This window comes from Manis javanica, chromosome 17 (genome assembly GCF_040802235.1).
Source record: "Manis javanica isolate MJ-LG chromosome 17, MJ_LKY, whole genome shotgun sequence".
Classification (NCBI taxonomy): domain Eukaryota; kingdom Metazoa; phylum Chordata; class Mammalia; order Pholidota; family Manidae; genus Manis; species Manis javanica.
Window position 1 is genome coordinate 53,247,054 of NC_133172.1, and position 19,885 is coordinate 53,266,938.

Below are 19,885 nucleotides of genomic sequence, written 5' to 3' on the forward strand. Positions count from 1 at the left end.
CAAACTCCCACTTTCTTTTTTCTGTCATTGACTTGCTGTAGCTCTGTCAGTCGTCCTACATAACATCCACAACCTAGATTTGTCTGTCTGCTTTTTGTGCTATTTAACTTCTTCCTCTATCCACTGCAGTGCCAGTAAATGACAGTTAGCATTAGACTCCATAGTGGTGTTATCTAATTGATGGCCACTAGCCATACAGCCTATTTATATTTAAATTAAAATCTAAAAATAAACTTCTTCATTCACACCAACCATATTTCAAATGCTTGTGTGGCCAGTGAATGCTCTAATGCTTGATGAGATTCAAGTTCAAGTACATTCTCAGAAGGTGCTGTGTGCTTCAGTACCTTACATCAAGAGGCAAATTATTTTTTGTCAACCCATTGACGTTAACAGTGATCAATGTGCTCAGATGTGATATGATGACCACTCTACTGTAAAACTCCCCATCAATCTTTCACCTGTTAGTTTCATCCTGAACTGATGAAGCTGATGCCTGAATGAATTATTTTATAAGGGTTTCATCAGTACTGCTTTTTTTTTCTTAAGGTTTACAACATGGTTCATGGTACACTATAGCTCAAGTAAAAAGAATGAGGTGAATTTACAGATACTGAAATGGAAAGATATCCAAGATAGGAAGTTAAATGGGAAAAGGGCAAATAACAGTAGGCAAAGTGTGACTCGTGTAAAAAAATAAACCACCATACATATACAGGCATATAATATGCAATAATGAAAAACTTTGGCTTTTGTTTCATATACTTGTGTATAAAAAATAATCTCACCAGGGCAGAATTTGATGCTTCATCCCCGGTACACACTAGGATTCTGCCATCATTATCTGGGTTTTGGAAAATGGCACTTTTGGTCAGCAGTTTGCAAGTGGGTCCCCCAAGAAATGTCTGTACAGGATGGCAGGAGCAGGCTGGCTCTCCAGTGTCATTCAGCTTGTAGGACATCTCCATCAACACACTTCGTAAGGTGCTGTGATTTTTATCTACGGGATACAGAAACCACCCATGGGGGTGGTCCAAAGAAATTAACCAAGTACCTGAACTTCAGATGCTTACCACTGAGTGGAAAAGCCACAATTTTTTTCTTTTCTTTTGGTATCATTAATATACGATTACATGAGCAACATTGTGGTTACTAGATTCTCCCCATTATCAAGTCCCTGCCACATACCCCATTACAGTCACTGTCCATCACAGTAGTAACAGAAAAGCCACAATTTTTAAGCCATCAAGAACACTACAAAGCAAAGGAGTACCAACAACAAACTAACAGCACAGGTGAAATCCAGACCCTAAAACAATCCTGAGAATAAAATCCATGTATCCTGCTGCCAGACCTCTGTGTGGGTTGATATCTTCCTTAAGAATTCTGACTACATGTTTCTTTTCTTCTCCCCAGTGAGGGCCCCATTAATCCCTGGAAATGTACACTTTCATAAGTGAAAGCAGAAGGGGAAACATGTCCCGGTGATTCTGCTGGGAGGTAAACAAAAGCTACGGAACAAAATGGGACCTGTAAGCTTTCTACAAGTTACAGCCTTAGAGGTGGAGGACCTATGAGAAGGCTAAGAACCAAAAAGGTAAAAAAAATCTGCTGAGGCAGCTTCTCACCTCAAACAAATCTTAAACCTAGCAGAAGTATGGGCACTCAGAGGACTCTGATGAAACACCGGCCTAGGTTCATACTTTTCATGTTAGAAAGGACCTGTGAACTTAAGCACAGTTGGCTGTCCCGGTTCACTCCCGGTTCTGGAAGCAATTGAATTCAGCTTCGTAGGCCCACACAACCTGGTTGTTCATCTACTCTCTACTTACCTTTGTTGGTCTCACATGAGGAGAGACCCTGTTCTGGGCCCTTCATCTAAGCCTTTCTCTTAAGTGAAGTAAGGAGCAGGTAGAAGACATGAAACTCATTCAAGGGTAGCTCATGGCCTCAACAGAAGGTCTTCTCATTCCATCACTGCTTTCAGTCATGGGGGCTCCTGAAGTGGCTTATTCATTTCAGGGAGTACCCGGCAAAATCTGTCCCAGTTCACACAAGTGAGGAGCAGAGGCAGGCTCTATGGAGGAACAGGGGCCACCACCCACTGGAGTAGCAAGAGCTATCAGACTGTGAGGAGCTTAGTAGTGCCACCTGAATGAATGGTAGGACAAGTTCTCCTTTCCTCTCCCTCTACCAATATGCTCCCCGTAAGAAACACAGGAGAGCTTGCAAGGACATCCCAACACCTACCAGGCCTATAGGTCACAAGACAATGCCGGGTGCTGCTCTCGGTCTGAAAGTCAATGCAGCCCCCTGGCTCCACAGGCAGCACATGAGGCCAATGAGAAAAGCCCATTTTCAGCTCCCAGAAGGAAGCATTCTCCAAGGTTCCAGCCAATACTCCACCATATGGAAACACAGCAGAGGCAGCTCTGGGTATGTACGACAAGGATACCAGTGGGCATCTGAAGGGAATCAAAGGAAACATGTCTTACACTCCAGTGCTTGGACTGCTCCATGAGCCCTTAAACACATTCCTACCCCTCTACAGAAAAAGCTAAAAACCTTCTGTGGGTTCCTATCCTCTGACATCTGATAACAACTATCAACTTACTATGTAGAAACAAAAGCATGCATATCATCTCCTGCATCCAATTTCAAAAGAGACACCCCATGTTCTAAAAGCAATAAAAAAACTGACTATGAAATGTAACAGTACAAGATCACAATCACAAGGAAGCTTAGCTGGTGTGAAGCTTCTGGAAACGGGGTTAGCCATGTACAGAAGAAAAGTCAGGAAGGAAAACACAGCTTACACAACTAATAAAAAAGTGCTTCCAAAGTGTAGTTGACAGATCCTTCACAGTGTAAAGCAATTACATTTTTAAAAAATTTTGGTATCATTAATCTACAATTACATGCAGAACATTAGGTTCCCCCCTTCACCAAGTCCCCCCCACAAACCCCATTACAGTCACTGTCCATCTGCGTAGTAAGATGCTGTAGAATCACTACTTGTCTTCTCTGTGTTGCACAGCCCTCCCCGTGCCTCCCCCACTTATACATGCAAATCGTAATGCCTCCTCCCCATCCCTCCCTTCCCACCCACCATCCACAGTCCCTTTCCCCAGGGTAACTGTTAGTCCATTCTTGGGTTTCGTGATTCTGCTGCTGTTTTATTCCTTCATGTTTTAATTTGTTCTTATACTCCACATATGAGTGAAATCATTTGGTACTTGTCTTTCTCTGCCTGGCTTATTTCACTGAGCATATTACCCTCTTAGCTCCATTCATATTGCTGCAAATGGTAGGATTTGTTTTCTTCTTGTGGCTGAATAATATTCCATTGTGTATATGTACATCTTCTTTATCCATTGATCTTCTGATGAACACTTAGGCTGCTTCCATTTCTTGGCTACTGTAAATAGTGCTGCAATAAACATAGGGATGCATATGTCTTTTTCAAACTGGGCTCCTACATTCTTAGGGTAAATTCCTAGGAGTGGAGTTCCTGGGTCAAATGGTATTTCTATTTTGAGTTTTTTGAGGAACCTCCATACTGCTTTCCACAATGGCTGAACTAATTTACATTCCCACCAGAAGGGTGGGAGGGTTCCCCTTTCTCCACAACCTCGCCAACATTTGTTGTTGTTTGTCTTCTGGATGGTGGCGATCCTTACTGGTGTGAGGTGATATCTCATTGTGGTTTTAATTTGCATTTCTCTGATGACTAGCGATGTGGAGCATTTTTTCATGTCTGTTGGCCATCTGAATTTCTTCTTTGGAGAACTGTCTGTTCAGCTCCTCTGCCCATTTATTAATTGGATTATTTGCTTTTTGTTTGTTGAGGTGCATGAGCTCTTTATATATTTTGGATGTGAAGCCTTTATCAGATCGGTCATTTATGAATATATTCTCCCATACTGTAGGATGCCTTTTTGTTCTATTGATGGTGTCTTTTGCTGTACAGAAGCTTTTCAGCTTGATATAGTCCCACTTGTTCATTTTTGCTTTTGTTTCCCTTGCCTGGGGAGTTATGTTCATGAAGTCGCTCATGTTTATGTCCAAGAGATTTTTGCCTATGTTTTTTCCTGAGTTTTATGGTTTCATGACTTACATTCAGGTCTTTGATCCACTTCGAATTTACTTTTGTGTATGGGGTTAGACAATGATCCAGTTTCATTCTCTTACATGTAGCTGTCCAGTTTTGCCAACACCAACTATTGAAGAGGCTATCATTTCCCCATTGTATGTCCATGGCTCCTTGATCGTATATTAATTGACCATATATGTTTGGGTTAATGTCTGGAGTCTCTATTCTGTTTCACTGGTCTGGGCGTCTATTCTTGTGCCAGTACCAAATTGTCTTGATTACTGTGTCTTTGTAGTAGAGCTTGAAGTTGGGGAGTGAGATCCCCCCCACTTTATTCTTCCTTCTCAGGATTGCTTTGGCTCTTCGGGTTCTTTGGTGTTTCCATATGAATTTTTGAATTATTTGTTTCAGGTTGTTGAAGAATGTTGTTGGTAATTTGATAGGGATTGCACTGAATCAGTAGATTGCTTTGGGCAGGATGGCCATTTTGACAATATCAATTCTTCCTAGCCAAGAGCATGGGATGCGTTTCCATTTGTTAGTGTCTTCTTTAATTTCTCTGAAGAGTGTCTTATAGTTTTCAGGGTATAGGTCTTTCATTTCCTTGGTTAGGTTTATTCCTAGGTATTTTATTCTTTTTGATGCAATTGTGAATGGAATTGTTTTCCTGATTTCTCTTTCTGTTAGTTCATTGTTGGTGTATAGGAAAGCCACAGATTTCTGTGTATTAATTTTGTATTCTGCAACTTTGCTGAATTCAGATATTCGTTCTACTAGTTTTTGAGTGGAGTATTTAGGGTATTTTATGTACAATATCATGTCATCTGGAAACAGGGACAGTTTAACTTCTTCTTTACCAATCTGGATTCCTTGTATTTCTTTGTTTTGTCTGATTGCTGTGGCTAGGACCCCCAGTACTATGTTGTACAGAAGTGGGGAGAGTGGGCATTTGTGTCTTATTACCGATCTTAGAGGAAAAGCTTTCAGCTTCTCGCTGTTCAGTATGATGTTGGCTGTGGGTTTATCACATATGGCCTTTATTATGTTGAGGTACTTGCCCTCTATGCCCATTTTGTTGAGAGTTTATATCATGAATGGATGTTGAATTTTGTCGAATGCTTTTTCAGCATCTATGGAGATGATCATGTGATTTTTGTCCTTTATTTTGTTTAGGTGGTGGATGATGTTGATGGATTTTCGAATGTTGTACCATCCTTGCATCCCTGAGATGAATCCCACTTGGTCATGGTGTATGATCCTTTTGATGTATTTTTGAATTTGGTTTGCTAATATTTTGTTGAGTATTTTTGCATCTATGTTCATCAAGGATATTGGTCTGTAATTTTCTTTTTTGGTGGGGTCTTTGCCTGGTTTTGGTATTAGGGTGATGTTGGCTTCATAGAATGAGTTTGGGAGTATTCCTTCTTCTTCTATTTTTTGGAAAACTTTAAAGAGAATGGGTATTATGTCTTCTCTGTATGTCTGATAAAATTCCGAAGTAAATCGTCTGGCCCGGGGGGGTTTTGCTCTTGGGTAGTTTTTTGATTACTGCTTCAATTTCGTTACTGGTAATTGGTCTGTTTAGATTTTCTTTTTCTTCCTTGGTCAGTCTTGGGAGGTTGTATTTTTCTAGGAAGTTGTCCATTTCTTCTAGGTTTTCCAGCTTGTTAGCATGCAAGTTTTCATAGTATTCTCTAATAATTCTTTGTATTTCTGTGGTGTCCATCGTGATTTTTCCTTTCTTGTTTCTGATTCTGTTGATGTGTGCGGATTCTCTTTAAGTATGGCTAGAGGCTTATCTATTTTATTTTCTCAAAGAACTAGCTCTTGGTTTCACTGATTTTTTTCTATTGTTTCATTCTTCTCAATTTTATTTATTTCTTCTCTGATCTTTATTATGTCTCTCCTTCTGCCGACTTTAGGCCTCATTGGTTCTTCTTTTTCCAATTTTGATAACTGTGACTTTAGACTATTCATTTGGGATTGTTCTTCCTTCTTTAAGTGTGCCTGGATTGTTATATACTTTCCTCTTAAATCTGCTTTCGCTGCGTCCCACAGAAGTTGGGGCTTTGTGTTGTTGTCATTTGTTTCCATATATTGCTTGATCTTTATTCTAATTTGGTCATTGGTCCATTGATTATTTAGGAGCATGTTGTTAAGCTTCCATGTGTTTGTGAGTCTTTTTGCTTTCTTTGTACAATTTATTTCTAGTTTTATACCTTTGTGGTCTGAGAAGTTGGTTGGTAGAATTTCACTCTTTTTGAATTTACTGAGGCTCTTTTTGTGGCATAGTATGTGGTCTATTCTGGAGAATGTTCCATGTGCACTTGAGAAGAATGTGTATCCTGCTGCTTTTGGGTGTAGACAGCAATTACATTTTAATTAAAAAACAGGATGGTTTCTTTAGAGAGTTTCTAAATCTCTTTCTATAAACATATGACCAGGACTACATGCTAAGAATTCTCTCCAAAATATTAGCCTGCAAATTATAATCTCAAGAACTCATTCCCACATAAATCGCCAAAGGGATCCCTTTGGCTGATTTAATTTCCTGTCACTATGCAGCCAGCCAAAGAAAACTAAAACAAAAATGAGTAACACATAAAAGCATTCTTTCCTTGCTCTTTTTTTGTCTATTCTATATCCCTCTACATTAATAGCAGATAACCTTGTTTTCCTGGAGTTCACATTTGTATAAATTTACATCAGTCATCTTCAGGCCTATAGACCACATCAGAGAAGTATGATTTCACCCCACCCAAATGAAAAGAAAACCTCAAAGTGCTGAGCCTAAGTTTCAGTAATTACTACAGTGATATTTTTATTTTAGGTCCCCATGCTTCCCCTTACACATATTCAAATTGGAAGTGGAAATTCTCTTTTGAAGTACTTCTCATTTTGGCCTATGTCATAGATGCCACTCTCCTTTCCAAACTTTATACCTCCAGGAGAATAACACACCCAAATGGTACTCAATATATTCTGAACAGCTGGTAGCCACTTACCCTCAGAACTTGGGCTGAATTAACAAACCTAATTCTATAACTGGATTATAAATGATAAATCATAGTAATATGGTATCTTCAGACCAAGTCGGTTTAGCTATCAATTAGGGAAGTTAAATCCTTTTTTATTGGCCTACGCTTTGATCTCTTCCTTTAAGTTAGGCATGTGGCCATTAAAGCAAGTGTATCTTAAGAGACCGGGAAACATGACCAAGAAATGTTGCTTGTATGTAGTGGAACTGGGTTCTGAATATAGATCTAACTTCGTTTTGCTATGATGGGTGACAAGTGACTATATAAACCTTACACCAGAGCTTCCTACTATGTGAAATGTAATGAATACAAATTGTAAGGATGTTACTGATTCTGAAGTGAGAATAGATCAGTGGACTCACAGAACTGCCCTTTACAAGGGATTTTTGACTGAGAAACACTCTCAAAAGACAGTTAATACAGTAACAGTCTAAGAGAAAGCTGTTACCTACAGGAAAAAACGTGAGTGGCTCTCTACCTGGCTTTCTGAGGTACTAACTCCTGGATATGACTGCTTGTGTATCGAAGGTCATACACCAGGATTGAACCGTTGACCAGTCCAGCATAAATGTAATTGTTTTCATCAAGACACCAGCAGCAGCTCCAGACAGGACGTCCAGCGTCGTAAGTCTGCACCACTGTATTTGTTTCCAGGCTGTGGAGATGCAAGAGACTTTTACAACTATGCATTAAGAAAAATCAAAGATGCAAAGATTATAGTTTCAATGCTTATCTTTTAAGAACATGCCCCCACGGACTTGAACTATTTCCAGTTTTCTCTAGTGAATGCCCAGATAACTTCTTTTAATTCCAAAGTATTTGTTTTGGGGACATAGGTTTTCCTCTTGAAATGTAAGGCAGTAAAAGAATTAAGTTAAAGGGCCATTTAAACACTGTATTTCCAACCCTTCCCATTACTTTCTCCAAAGTTACCAATTAAACAGGTAATCAATATTCAATGTCAAAAAATTAGAAGATATGTGAGAACAGTAAGTTATAATCTATCATCCAAAGGTAGTCATTAATAACATTTTGGTATTTACTATTTTTTCCCCACCCCCTCCTCTATAAAAAATCATGGCATATACATACCACAAAAAACATAGTGGTAAATTGAGATTCAGGGCAAAACTAAGTTGCAGCATTCTAGAGAAGACAAAAGGCGTATCAGGCCTGACAGTACTATCATAATGTCCCTCAGATTTCATGGCAGAAACAGGAAACCAACTATCAACATCTGATCAGAACTATATTCTAAAAGATAAAGTCAAGGAGCACACTAAGACCTGGTTCATGGCACTCAGAGCATGTGAGAGATAGTATAGTAGCTGAGGGTCACTGATGAGGGACATTATCATGGCCCTCCAGGAAAGTAAGTTCTGGTGAGCATTTTTGTTAAGCAGAATGATTCAGGTAACAGATTAGAAGCAAACAGTCCCAAGCTGGTACGGTGATTTCATTGGGCTAGGGATCAAAGTACCCTCCATAAGGATATTCTATCATTTCTAGGGTGTTACTCTCATCTGCATGGCTTAAGATCTATTGTGTATAATTTTAAAGAAATGGAACACTATATATACTGTTTTGTGACCTACTGTCTTCTTTTAAAACAAACAAACAAACAAATTCGATGAACCAGGATTTCAGTACACAATGCCTCAGGCCCATTCCTCCATAAAGCAATCTAAAGCTATCATAATGCAGATGCTAATTTCCATGCTGTTAAACACTAAATAGCCCAGACCCCATCTTTCTACCCGAAGCACTCACCTGGTCAATTTAATAGTGCTGTCCAAGGAAGCAGAGAGCAGTAAGCCTTTGGGCTGACTGCTGAAAGCCAGTCCACGGATCTGTTTGCTATGCATGGCAATGTACTGACTGCTTTTCATGTTGGCAGTACTTAACATCTTAACACCAAAGCCTGCCAAAGGTAAGAGAGTGTAAAAGAGATCACTGAAAGTTAAATTAGGGCAAAACTACCTTTTCAAGTAGTTCCTTTGTTCATCTTTCTAGGCATTTAAGTCCCTGGAAAACAGCTGATGAAATAAAGAAAATAAAAATTTCCTAGGGCTACAATTTATTTTAAAAAATATATTCCATTCCAAATGTCTGTCAACAGGTGAGTGGATAAGCCACACGATATGTGGATATATATATATATGTATGTGTGTGTATATACACACACACAATGGAATACTACCCAGCAGTAAAAGGGAATGAACTACTGATAAACACAATATGGAGGAATCCCAGAAAACTTACACTAAAAGAAGCCAATAAGAGGAACACTGTAATTCCATGATCAAAAGTAAAATACTTTTAAATTATAAAAAATGACACAAAATTCTCTAAATGTAAACTAATATACAATAACAGATAGTAGACCAGTGGTTGTCTGGGAATGGGAAAGGAGGGACAGGTGGGAGACGGATTACAAAAGGGCATAAGAAAATGGGCTAACAGATATGTTCTTTATCTTGACTCCATGTGGTGATGGCTTCAGTGGTGTATTCATCTATGAAAACTCATCAAACTGCATACTTTAAATATGTATAATTTATTATAGGTCAATTATACTTTAAAAAAGCTGTTAAGAGAGAGACTATTCCACTTGAACCACAGAACTGAAGACACAGAAGAGACAGTGAACAATAAATAATGGAGGTAATTTCTCTATCAGGTGGACAACATATACTACATTTGTCTGAAATGGAATGAAAACAGATGATACCTCAAGTATTCTAATCAATGTATATTATTCCAGGAGGGGGAAAAAACCCCAAAATGTGTCCTTTTTAATTTGTCACTCTTTTCTCTTGCTAGACTATGATAATGTATCTATTTCTACTAAGTATCTATTATTATTTGAATTATAAACAACAGAATTTGTCAAATCCTAGATTTAAGAAGCCTGGAATCATACTCAGCTTACCTAGGGAACCAAGTGAGAAAAGTTAGTGTTTTTCCTGAAATAGAACTAGGAGTCAGAGACAAACAGGGAAACTAAAGGCTTTAAATTAACAAAGAACACGAATACTTGCAAGCTTACCATCAAGGAAATAAGGAGCACCAGCTGGCTATCGAGAGTTAGCTACACAGAGTGGAATAGAAGCATTAAGAAAAAAGGAACAGATCATACCCAATTGGGGAAGAATTAAAAAAAATACTATTTTCCCCATTTGTGGGGAGGGTTTTAGTTTGTGATAAATCTTTCCAATAAAAATTTCCATGGGACATATGAATATTACAAATAATTCTTTTGCTTTCCCCTCAATGGGAGCTTCTCTCAGTACAGCTAACACCAGTGAATAGAAAAAAAAGAAAATTTACAGCTTTCACTCCTAATCCTGTGTGTGTGTATATATATATATAAGTTTGAGGGGGACACAGTTTTGAAGTATTTGAATGGAATTTCTAAGTGGGGAAACAGGAAATCAGGCTCCAATGAAGGGACTTGAGAGTTGGCAGGAATCATAGCTCAAGACAGTATAAAGAAACAACTACAACATGTAGGAATTAATTAGGCCTGTGAGGAGATTGGTATTCAACATCAACACAATTTAAAATGAAACTTAAAAAGCACAAAGTATGAGAAAATTAGTGTAGTATTAACAAAATAATCTATGTATTCCAATTCTTTTCCTTGAAATCTGTCACTTTGAACACTACTGAAAATAAGGACTAAATCTTGTTTCAACTTGACTTGGCCCTCCTAGAGTTAGTTTTTAAAAATATTTCCAGTCTGAAATAAATCTGTAACTTTAAGGGACATAGAAGAAGTGGTGCCCTCTGTGTGATCCACACTTCAAGGACCTCATTTCTCTCACTTTACCATGGTTATCAGTATTTCTAACCTCTTGGCAAACAAACGTACAGAATGAAGTCAACAGACACCAAGTTATAGCACCTGAAAATATCTGAATTAACAGGGAACTGACTAGGAAAAGGTGATTTGGTGGGTGTGGTGAGTTCACCTACTAATGAGTCCTGGATTCTCAAAAAAAGGGGGGGAAAAATACATGAAGTTCTACAATGAACATGAAAGCACAGGTTCTGGACTGTTCACCTGGAAGGAAGGAGGCCTCAGGAGAAGGCTGAGACACCACCAGGCAGTTCAGAGCATCACAGTATGCCATGATGCGGCAGTTTCCTGTCTTAGACACGGTGAAGGTCTTCTGGAAATGATACTTGTGCTGGGCCTGGCTGGAGGGCAGGTAGCTTCGACTACGTGCTTGGGAGCCCCCAGGTTGCTGTGAAATCTGTTGCTGATGCTGCTGCACAAGTTGTTGCAAGTCCTAAAATGAAAAAGATTTTGTAAACGTGACGTTTTTCATTTGATATTCCCCTTGTGCAGTTTCTTGATTTAATACAAGGAGATTTCCTATCCAGTACATGAAAATATTAACAATAATTCTAGAGAACTGCTATTTTCACTAGTTCAATAAGCAATTGAAATGCAGCAGAGAATCATAAAATAGTAGTGCTGGAAGTCTTTAATGGCTTTTCTGTCTAAAGCCCCTCATTTTACTGGTAGATTCAGAGAGGTGAAATAATTTAACAAGTTGGAATTATAAGCAGGCGTTTAATTTTTTAAAAATTCAGACTGCAGTAGAATTTATTCTTAAGTGTATAAGCTTCAAACACTCTAATAAAAGTTAATTATATTGCTTTCCTGAAAAACTTGCTAAATCTTATTTGTTTGTGAGACGTACTTGAGTAATATATGGATTGCTTTTCAATTCCTATCCCAAACTTCTTTGGGTTAGAAAGGACAAACTTACCTGGACACAACTGTGAAGCCTAGTGCATTCATCAGAGAGGACTTGAAGTTGGAGCCGGCACTGTGCTGATTCTAACTCGGCCTGCTTCCTTAGGATCTGCTCCTTCAGTAAGGAACTAGAGGGATAAGTCAGCAACAAGTGGAGATTCGGACGGCTACAGAAGAATTCTGATCTAGACAGCATAGTAAGTTCATGCTATGATACACATACTTAGCTGTAAATATGTCATGACAATGAGTAAAATACAACAAGCGAAAAAAATCTCTCAAGTCCAGAAACAGCACAGAAAAGTAGCACGCAGAGCTGAACTTTTAAGTCTTTTGGGCTTCAGTAGTAAAGTAGGTAGTAATGGCCAAGAGTTTGACTCCTACTAGGGAATGGGGACTAAAAATGCAAAAAATGCAAAATGAGAAAACAGAGCCAAGTTCACTGCTTGAGTTAGGACCAAATTATGAGTAAAGTGACAGGTCAAAAGATCAAGATTATCTGCTGGATTGAAAGAAAATAATAAGGTATCAGTTGTTTATGAGATACTCTAATGCTACAAAAAAAGAGACTTAAGTTAAGAAGTGCATAACAGGGACATGCTATTAAAAGACTAGTTAGAATTAAGAAGCATGAATAGGCATAAAGAGGAACAATGGATAATGAAAGGACCCATTCACCAAGAATAAAAATCATGAATTTGCATGTACCTAAAGACAGTTTCAAAATATGACATGCAAAGACAGATTTCCAATTCAATGAGATGGTTTAGAAAAAAAGGTGAAAATGGAAAAGGAAGGGATAAAGCTCCCTTATTTATCTTCATGGAAAAGTCAAGAGAACCCACAAACTAAGAATAAAGTGAAAGTGCATGCAAGACCTTTGTGAAGCAAAGTACACTTGTAAGACACAAGAAGAGAGGGAATAAGCAGAAGGATGCTATACAATGTTTGTGGCTGGAGAGACTCAAAACTCAAAATCATGAAGATGGGACAGCTCAAGTTACTCTGAAAACTTAATGCAATTTCAGTTAAGATCTCAAAGGGTTTATGATGGAACTTATTAGCAAACTAACTTTAAAATACGAAAGAGCAAACTGCCAAGAATAGCAAAGTCAGTATGAAGAACAAAATGAGAGGACATATTTTAATGCTATAATAAATTATAACTTGGAAGACTGGTATAAGAATTAATAAACAGACCATGGATCGAAAGAATAGTCTACTCAAAAAATATTTAGGATAGAGGTAGCAATGAAAATTTATACAGAAAGAACATACATATTACTTAATAGTTATGCTACAACTGGTTATTCATAAAACCAGACTGTAGATGGTCAACCTCATTAGTAACTGAAAGGATGAAAATTAAATAAATACTACTTCACCCCACAAGACTGGCAAAACTTAAGTCTCATAATACAAAGTGGGCAAGGATAGGAAAAAAATAAGAAATCCCTTACACTGTTCGTTGGTGTGAGTATAAACTGGTAAGGGCTTCTTGGAAGAGCAATTTGACAATATCTAGTAAAGTTGAAATTACATGTAACCTCCAATAAAGTACTTCCCTTTCTAGACCTAAAGAAACTGTGCATCATGGTTTATATTAACAGAAATTGGAAACCACCTTAATGTCCACCAATTATGGGTAAATTCTAATTACAGACCAGAATACTATACAGAAATTTAAATGAATAAACTAGAGTTACATTAACTAGAATGTGTTCCAAACATACTATTAAGCAAGACAGGAAGGTACAGAATAAAAATTTCAATCCAGTAACATTTGCAAAAAGTTATAAACTTTCTAAACCATACTATATATGACTTCTGGATATAGATTCTCTGGGGAAAGGGAAAGAGATGGAATTGAGATTAATTCACAAGGAAACCTCTACTATATCTGCAACAATTTCTTTGTTTAAAATGCCTAAAACAAATACAGCAAAGCACTTAAAGATCTGATAAAACTGAGTTCAAGGTTGCTCATTTTATTAGTCACTGTATTTACAGGTACTCTGAAAATCTTCACATTTTTTAAAGAGACTAGGGAGCACACTGATTATTTCAGTAATGAGCAAATTTTTAAACCTAATCATCCATTAACAGCCAAACCAATAGTTTTGCCTTTTCAACAAAATTTCCCTCTCCACACCAGTCTCATTTTAGAATGTTGTATTTGTTGGCACAAATGGAAAAAATAAATGAGGAAAATTAAAATCATCTGTAATCCCACTCCTCAGTGACTACCTATGGTAATTTTTTCTAGTTTGCAAAAATATATTCACAGTAATGTGCTTTCATGTGGCGATATATGTGCACTTCATAGTTTTAATGAATGTATAAGACTTTACTTGACCAAATAATTCTCTTGGTTTAGATTATTAAAAATGCTAAATGACAAGTCTCATTAAATAACCTTTGCACACATCCTTAATAGCTTTACAATAAGTGCCTGAAGTAGAATTATAATTTAAAGTCTTCTGAAGTATACTGCCAAGGGCTTCTCTGAATGTTTGTACCCATATACATTTTTACCAGTACGGAGTGAGAAAGCCATGTTCCTATACTCTTTCAGAGCTGGGTATTTTTATTTTTTAATCTTCTTAAAGTATATTCTAAGTAATGTACTGGCAGTTGTTCTTCAGCTTCCAAAAGCCTGAAAATTCCTTGCATTGCACTTAATGTGCAAAGCTTCACTTATGCAGTCTTTTGTGAGGAGTGCTGCTGCAGGAGAGCTTAGGGACACAAGAAGCAAAAACGGCAGTATTTAGGTAAATGTGCCAAATCCTTTTTTATTTTTTTAAAGCATCATTAAGCCTATTCTAGGACAAGGAGACTGAAACTTGGAGAGTATTCCAGATGGTCATGAATTGGTTCCAAAGAGTAAGATACGGAACCCCTGATTTAGTGTTCATTAAGCAGGGGCAGACAGTGAATAAAATCCCTAGGGAAGATCTGGATAGGCTACAAAAAAACCCAGGTATTTTTTCACTTGGACCTGCTGCCCAGGTCAGCTGTGCAGTATTATTATAGTGCTGTAGGTTTCTCTATGGTTTTTGATTTAGGGAAGGCTTAAGACACCATGGTCTTGGCCTCCCCAGGTCATATCACCAAAGGCTTTATAAAGCCTTAGAGCTGATTCTAAGTTTAAGGGCTTGTCTAAGTGTTCCTGCGGAAGGAAAAGCTGATTTGTTCCTTCTCAATCTACCTGCTCCAGTCAGCACATAGCGCTCAGGCACTGACAAAGCAGAGGCTTACAGGACATGCAGAGCACACAGAAGGAATGAGTGTCACAGTCTACCACCTGTCACCCTTCTTTCACTTCCCTCCCTTTCGAGGAAGGAGATTTTCATGATAACCAGTTGCCCAGTGTTTCTAGGATGAAAATGTCATGTGATGAAATACTGGTTAATATTCCTTAGATTACAGGCATAGAAACTTTATTTAAACAGGCAAACAAACTGAAAAACCAATGTATTGACTACTGGAACTGAGAAATATACTGGAATTTAACTTCAGGCATGGCTGACTTGAGGTTCAGGAGTCTGTCTTCCTCCACTTCTTAGTTCTGCTTTCCTGAGCACTGATGTCATTTTTTTTTTTTTTAGGTCCTTCATTTTTACCCAAGAAATATGTTTCTGTGATTTTCATTCTCTTTGGCAGAGCTTCTGTCTTCCATCATATTCCTTAATCCTGAAAAAATTCCTTTAGCATTTTTTTGTGGCACAGGTTTTCTGACTAGAAAATCCCTGAGCTTTTCTGTGGCTGAAAATGTACTTATCTAGCTCTCATTTTTTTTATTTTGCTATCATTAATTTACAATTACATGAGGAACATTAACTTTACTAGGCACCCCACCCCCACAAAGTCCCCCTCACACATCCCATTACAGTCACTGCCCATCAGCGTATTAAGATTCTATAGAGTCACTACTTGTCTTCTCTGTGTTGCACAACACTCCGGTGCATCCCCCCACATTACACATGCTAATCGTAACGAACACTCTCTCCCCCCACCCCTTATCCCTCCCTTCCCAGTCCCTTTCTCTTTGGTAACTGCCAGTCCATTTTTGGGTTCTGTGATTCTGCTGCTGCTTTGTTCCTTCAGTTTTTTCTTTGTTCTTATACTCCACATATGAGTGAAATCATTTGGTATTTCTCTTTCTACACTTGGCTTATTTCACTGAGCATAATACCCTCTAGCTCCATCCATGTTGTTGCAAATGGCAGGATTTGTTTTCTTCTTATGGCTGAATAATATTCCATTGTGTGTATGTACCACATCTTCTTTATCCAATCATCTATTGATGGACACTTAGGTTGCTTCCATTTCTTGGCTATTGTAAATAGTGCTGCGATAAACATAGGGGTGCAACTGTCTTTTTCAAACTAGGTTGCTGTATTCTTAGGGTAAATTCCTAGAAGTGGAATTCCTGGGTCAAATGATATTTCTATTTTGAGCTTTTTGAGGAACCTTCATACTGCTTTCCACAATGGTTGAACTAATTTACATTCCCACCAGAAGTGTGGGAGGGTTCCCCTTTCTCCACAACCTCACCAACATTTGTTGTTGTTCATCTTTTGGATGGTGGCGATCCTTACTGGTGTGAGGTGATATCTCATTGTGGTTTTAATTTGCATTTCTCTGATGACTAGCGATGTGGAGCATCTTTTCATGTCTGTTGGCCATCTGAATTTCTTCTTTGGAGAACTGTCTGTTTAGCTCCTCTGCCCATTTATTAATTGGATTATTTGCTTTTTGTTTGTTGAGGTGCATGAGCTCTTTATATATTTTGGATGTGAAGCCTTTATCAGATCGGTCATTTATGAATATATTCTCCCATACTGTAGGATGCCTTTTTGTTCTATTGATGGTGTCTTTTGCTGTACAGAAGCTTTTCAGCTTGTTATAGTCCCACCTGTTCATTTCTGCTTTTGTTTCCCTTGCCTGGGGAGATACGTTCATGAAGAAGTCACTCATAATTATGTCCAAGAGATGTTTGCCTATGGTTTTTTCTAAGAGTTTTATGTTTTCATGACTTACATTCAGGTCTTTGATCCATTTTGAATTTACTTCTGTGTATGGGGTTAGACAATGATCCAGTTTCATTCTCTTACATGTAGCTGTCCAGTTTTGCCAGCACCATCTGTTGAAGAGACTGTTGTTTCCCCATTGTATGTCCATGGCTCCATTATCATATATTAATTGACCATATATGTTTGGGTTAATGTCTGGAGCCTCTATTTTGTTCCACTGGTCTGTGGCTCTGTTCTTCTGCCAGTACCAACTGTCTTTAACTGTCTTGATTTCTGTGGCTTTGTAGTAGAGCTTGAAGTTGGGGAGCAAGATTCCCCCCACTTTATTCTTCCTTCTCAGGATTACTTTGGCTATCTGGGGTCTTTGGTGTGTCCATATGAATTTTTTAACTATTTGTTCCAGGTTGATGAAGAATGCTGTTGGTAATTTGATAGGGATTGCATTGAATCTGTAGATTGCTTTGGGCAGGATGGCCATTTTGACAATATCAATTCTTCCTAGCCAAGAGCATGGGATGAGTTTCCATTTGTTAGTATCCTCTTTAATTTCTCTTAAGAGTGTCTTGTAGTTTTCACGGTATACGTCTTTCACGTCCTTGGTTACGTTTATTCCTAGGCATTTTATTTTATTTTATTTTATTTATTTATTTATTTATTTTTTTTTTTTTTTTTTGAGAGGGCATCTCTCATATGTATTGATCAAATGGTTGTTAACAACAATAAAATTCAGTATAGGGGGGTCAATGCTCAATGTACAATCATTAATCCATCTCAAGCCTAATTCTCGTCAGTCTCCAATCTTCTGAAGCATAACGAAGAAGTTCTTACATGGTGAACGAATTCTTACAGAGTGAATAAATTCTTACATGGTGAACAGTACAAGGGCATTCATCACAGAAACTTTCGGTTTTGATCATGCAATATGACCTATAAACCATCAGGTCAAATATGAATATTCATTTTATTTTTGTACTTGATTTATATGTTGATCCCACATTTCTCCTATTATTATTATTATTTTTATTTTTAATAAAATGCTGAAGTGGTAGGTAGATGCAAGATAAAGGTAGAAAACATAGTTTAGTGCTGTAAGAAGGCAAATATAGATGATCAGATGATCAGGTGTGTGCCTATGGACTAAGTATTAATCCAGGCTAGACAAGGGCAGCAAGACATCCACGGATGCAGAAGATTTCTCTCAAAGCAGGGGGGGTGAGGTTCTGAGCCTCACCTCTGTTGATCCCCAAATTCTCACCTGATGGCCCCCCTTCGACTGTGCCTGTCTTAGGTTGTTCCTCCCTTGAGGAATCTTACCCGTCTCTGGCTAACCAGTCATCTACCGGGGCCATACAGGGAAATGTAAAGTTGGTAAGTGAGAGAGAAGCCATATTGTTTGCAAAGGTTAGCTTTTTACTTCTTTGCAGATTTATGCCCTGTGGCTTCTATGCCCAGCACTTGTCTCGAGGTATCTTTACCACCTGGAGGAATTATGATACTCGGTAAATTCGATATGAGGCACGAATTCTATTTAAGGTTTGTAATTAGGAAGGAAGAAGAAAAGCTATAGATGTAGCATATGAAGGAAACTTGGGAGGATTGATTATTTCTTTGACATATCTTCTTGTAGAGTACCTTAAGTATGTATAGGTTTTAAACTACTAACTAATTTGCACACACATATTAACATAATAGGAATACGGTGACATAAACAAAGCAAATCTATAATTACCAGCCATCTCCAGTGAAGCCAAGAAAACCATTTAGGCACCCTAGGCATTTGTGAAAATTTATCTATGATATGATGGATATTGTCCAACTGTACTTGAACCATCAGACAAATTAAAGCAGCCCATTTCTGGGATCTGTTCACATCCCATATGTTCTTTTAACCATAGATAGTCTATAGTCATGAGATTTTGGGGTGCTACAACTTGCACCCCTCCCAACTCCTGGTTGAGTTCCAATAGTACAGATCCAGTCAAATTCGTTGTCTCACTGTATGCACATGCCAGCCTAGACATCTCCCTCCTCCTTCTTATGGCAAGTCCAGGAGACGGTGGGCTGGATGCAGCCACAACCGCAGCATCGTCCGGATCCCTGTGGAGGCTTTTTGATGATCATCCCCCGGCACGAGTCCTCCAGAGAGTGCTGATGCCGGAAGCTCCTCCTCATATCGTATCTTAGTTCATTTTCTGGGTATCCAAGCTAGGCCTTGATCTTCTGCGTAGAAACAAATAGACCCTTTGCCCACACTTTGACATGCCCTCTATACCACTGTGCAGAACTCATTGGAGGTCAGCACACAGTAACTGCTTTTTTTTTTTTTTTTTAATTAAGAGAAAGGAATATTATCAGAAAAGAGTACCTCCATAGCTGATCATCTGACACCCTTTAAGTGATCAACATTAAGGATATTTAAAGCATGCGTTGATCTTTGATTTACCAATAGTTTTATCCTGTTAAGGAGTAATCCCCCTTTTCTTTCTTTCTTTTTTTTTTTTTAAATTTTTAATCTACACTTACCTGAAGAATACTATGTTTACTATGCTCTCCCCTACATCAGGTCCCCCCTAACAACCACATTACGGTTACTGTCCATCAGCTTAGCAAAATGTGGTAGAGTCACTACTTGTCCTCTCTGTGTTGTGCAGCCCACCCTCCCCTTTCTCCCTCCCCCCCATGCATGCTAATCTTAATACCCCCCTTCTTCTTCCCCCCCCTTATCCCTCCCTGCACACCCATCCTCCCCAGTTCCTTTCCCTTTGGTACCTGTTAGTCCATTTGTGGGTTCTGTAATTCCACTGCTGTTTTGTTCCTTCAGTTTTTCCTTTGTTCCTATACTCCTCAGATGAGTGAAATCATTTGGTATTTCTCTTTCTCCGCTTGGCTTATTTCACTGAGCATAATACTCTCCAGCTCCATCCATGTTGCTGCAAATGGTTGGATTTTT

The 19,885-nt window shown here is 38.3% G+C and overlaps 1 protein-coding gene across 4 annotated transcripts in view; it reads right to left on the reverse strand.

Annotated features, from left to right (window-relative positions):
- The window catches only part of RFWD3 (ring finger and WD repeat domain 3), a 64,574-nt gene that overhangs the window by 3,133 nt on the left and 41,556 nt on the right, over nt 1-19,885 (reverse strand). For 2 of the 4 annotated variants that reach the window (XM_036993838.2, XM_036993837.2), the window contains exons 7-12: nt 11,913-12,027; nt 11,198-11,426; nt 8,902-9,052; nt 7,610-7,786; nt 2,251-2,465; nt 789-1,000 (exon numbers count right to left, since the gene is read on the reverse strand). In XM_036993838.2, the coding sequence (XP_036849733.1) occupies nt 789-1,000; nt 2,251-2,465; nt 7,610-7,786; nt 8,902-9,052; nt 11,198-11,426; nt 11,913-12,027 (1,099 nt within the window). Of the gene's footprint in view, nt 1-788; nt 1,001-2,250; nt 2,466-7,609; nt 7,787-8,901; nt 9,053-11,197; nt 11,427-11,912; nt 12,085-19,885 lie in introns of all 4 variants that reach the window. The other 2 variants (XM_036993836.2, XM_036993835.2) reach the window with 1 other exon arrangement.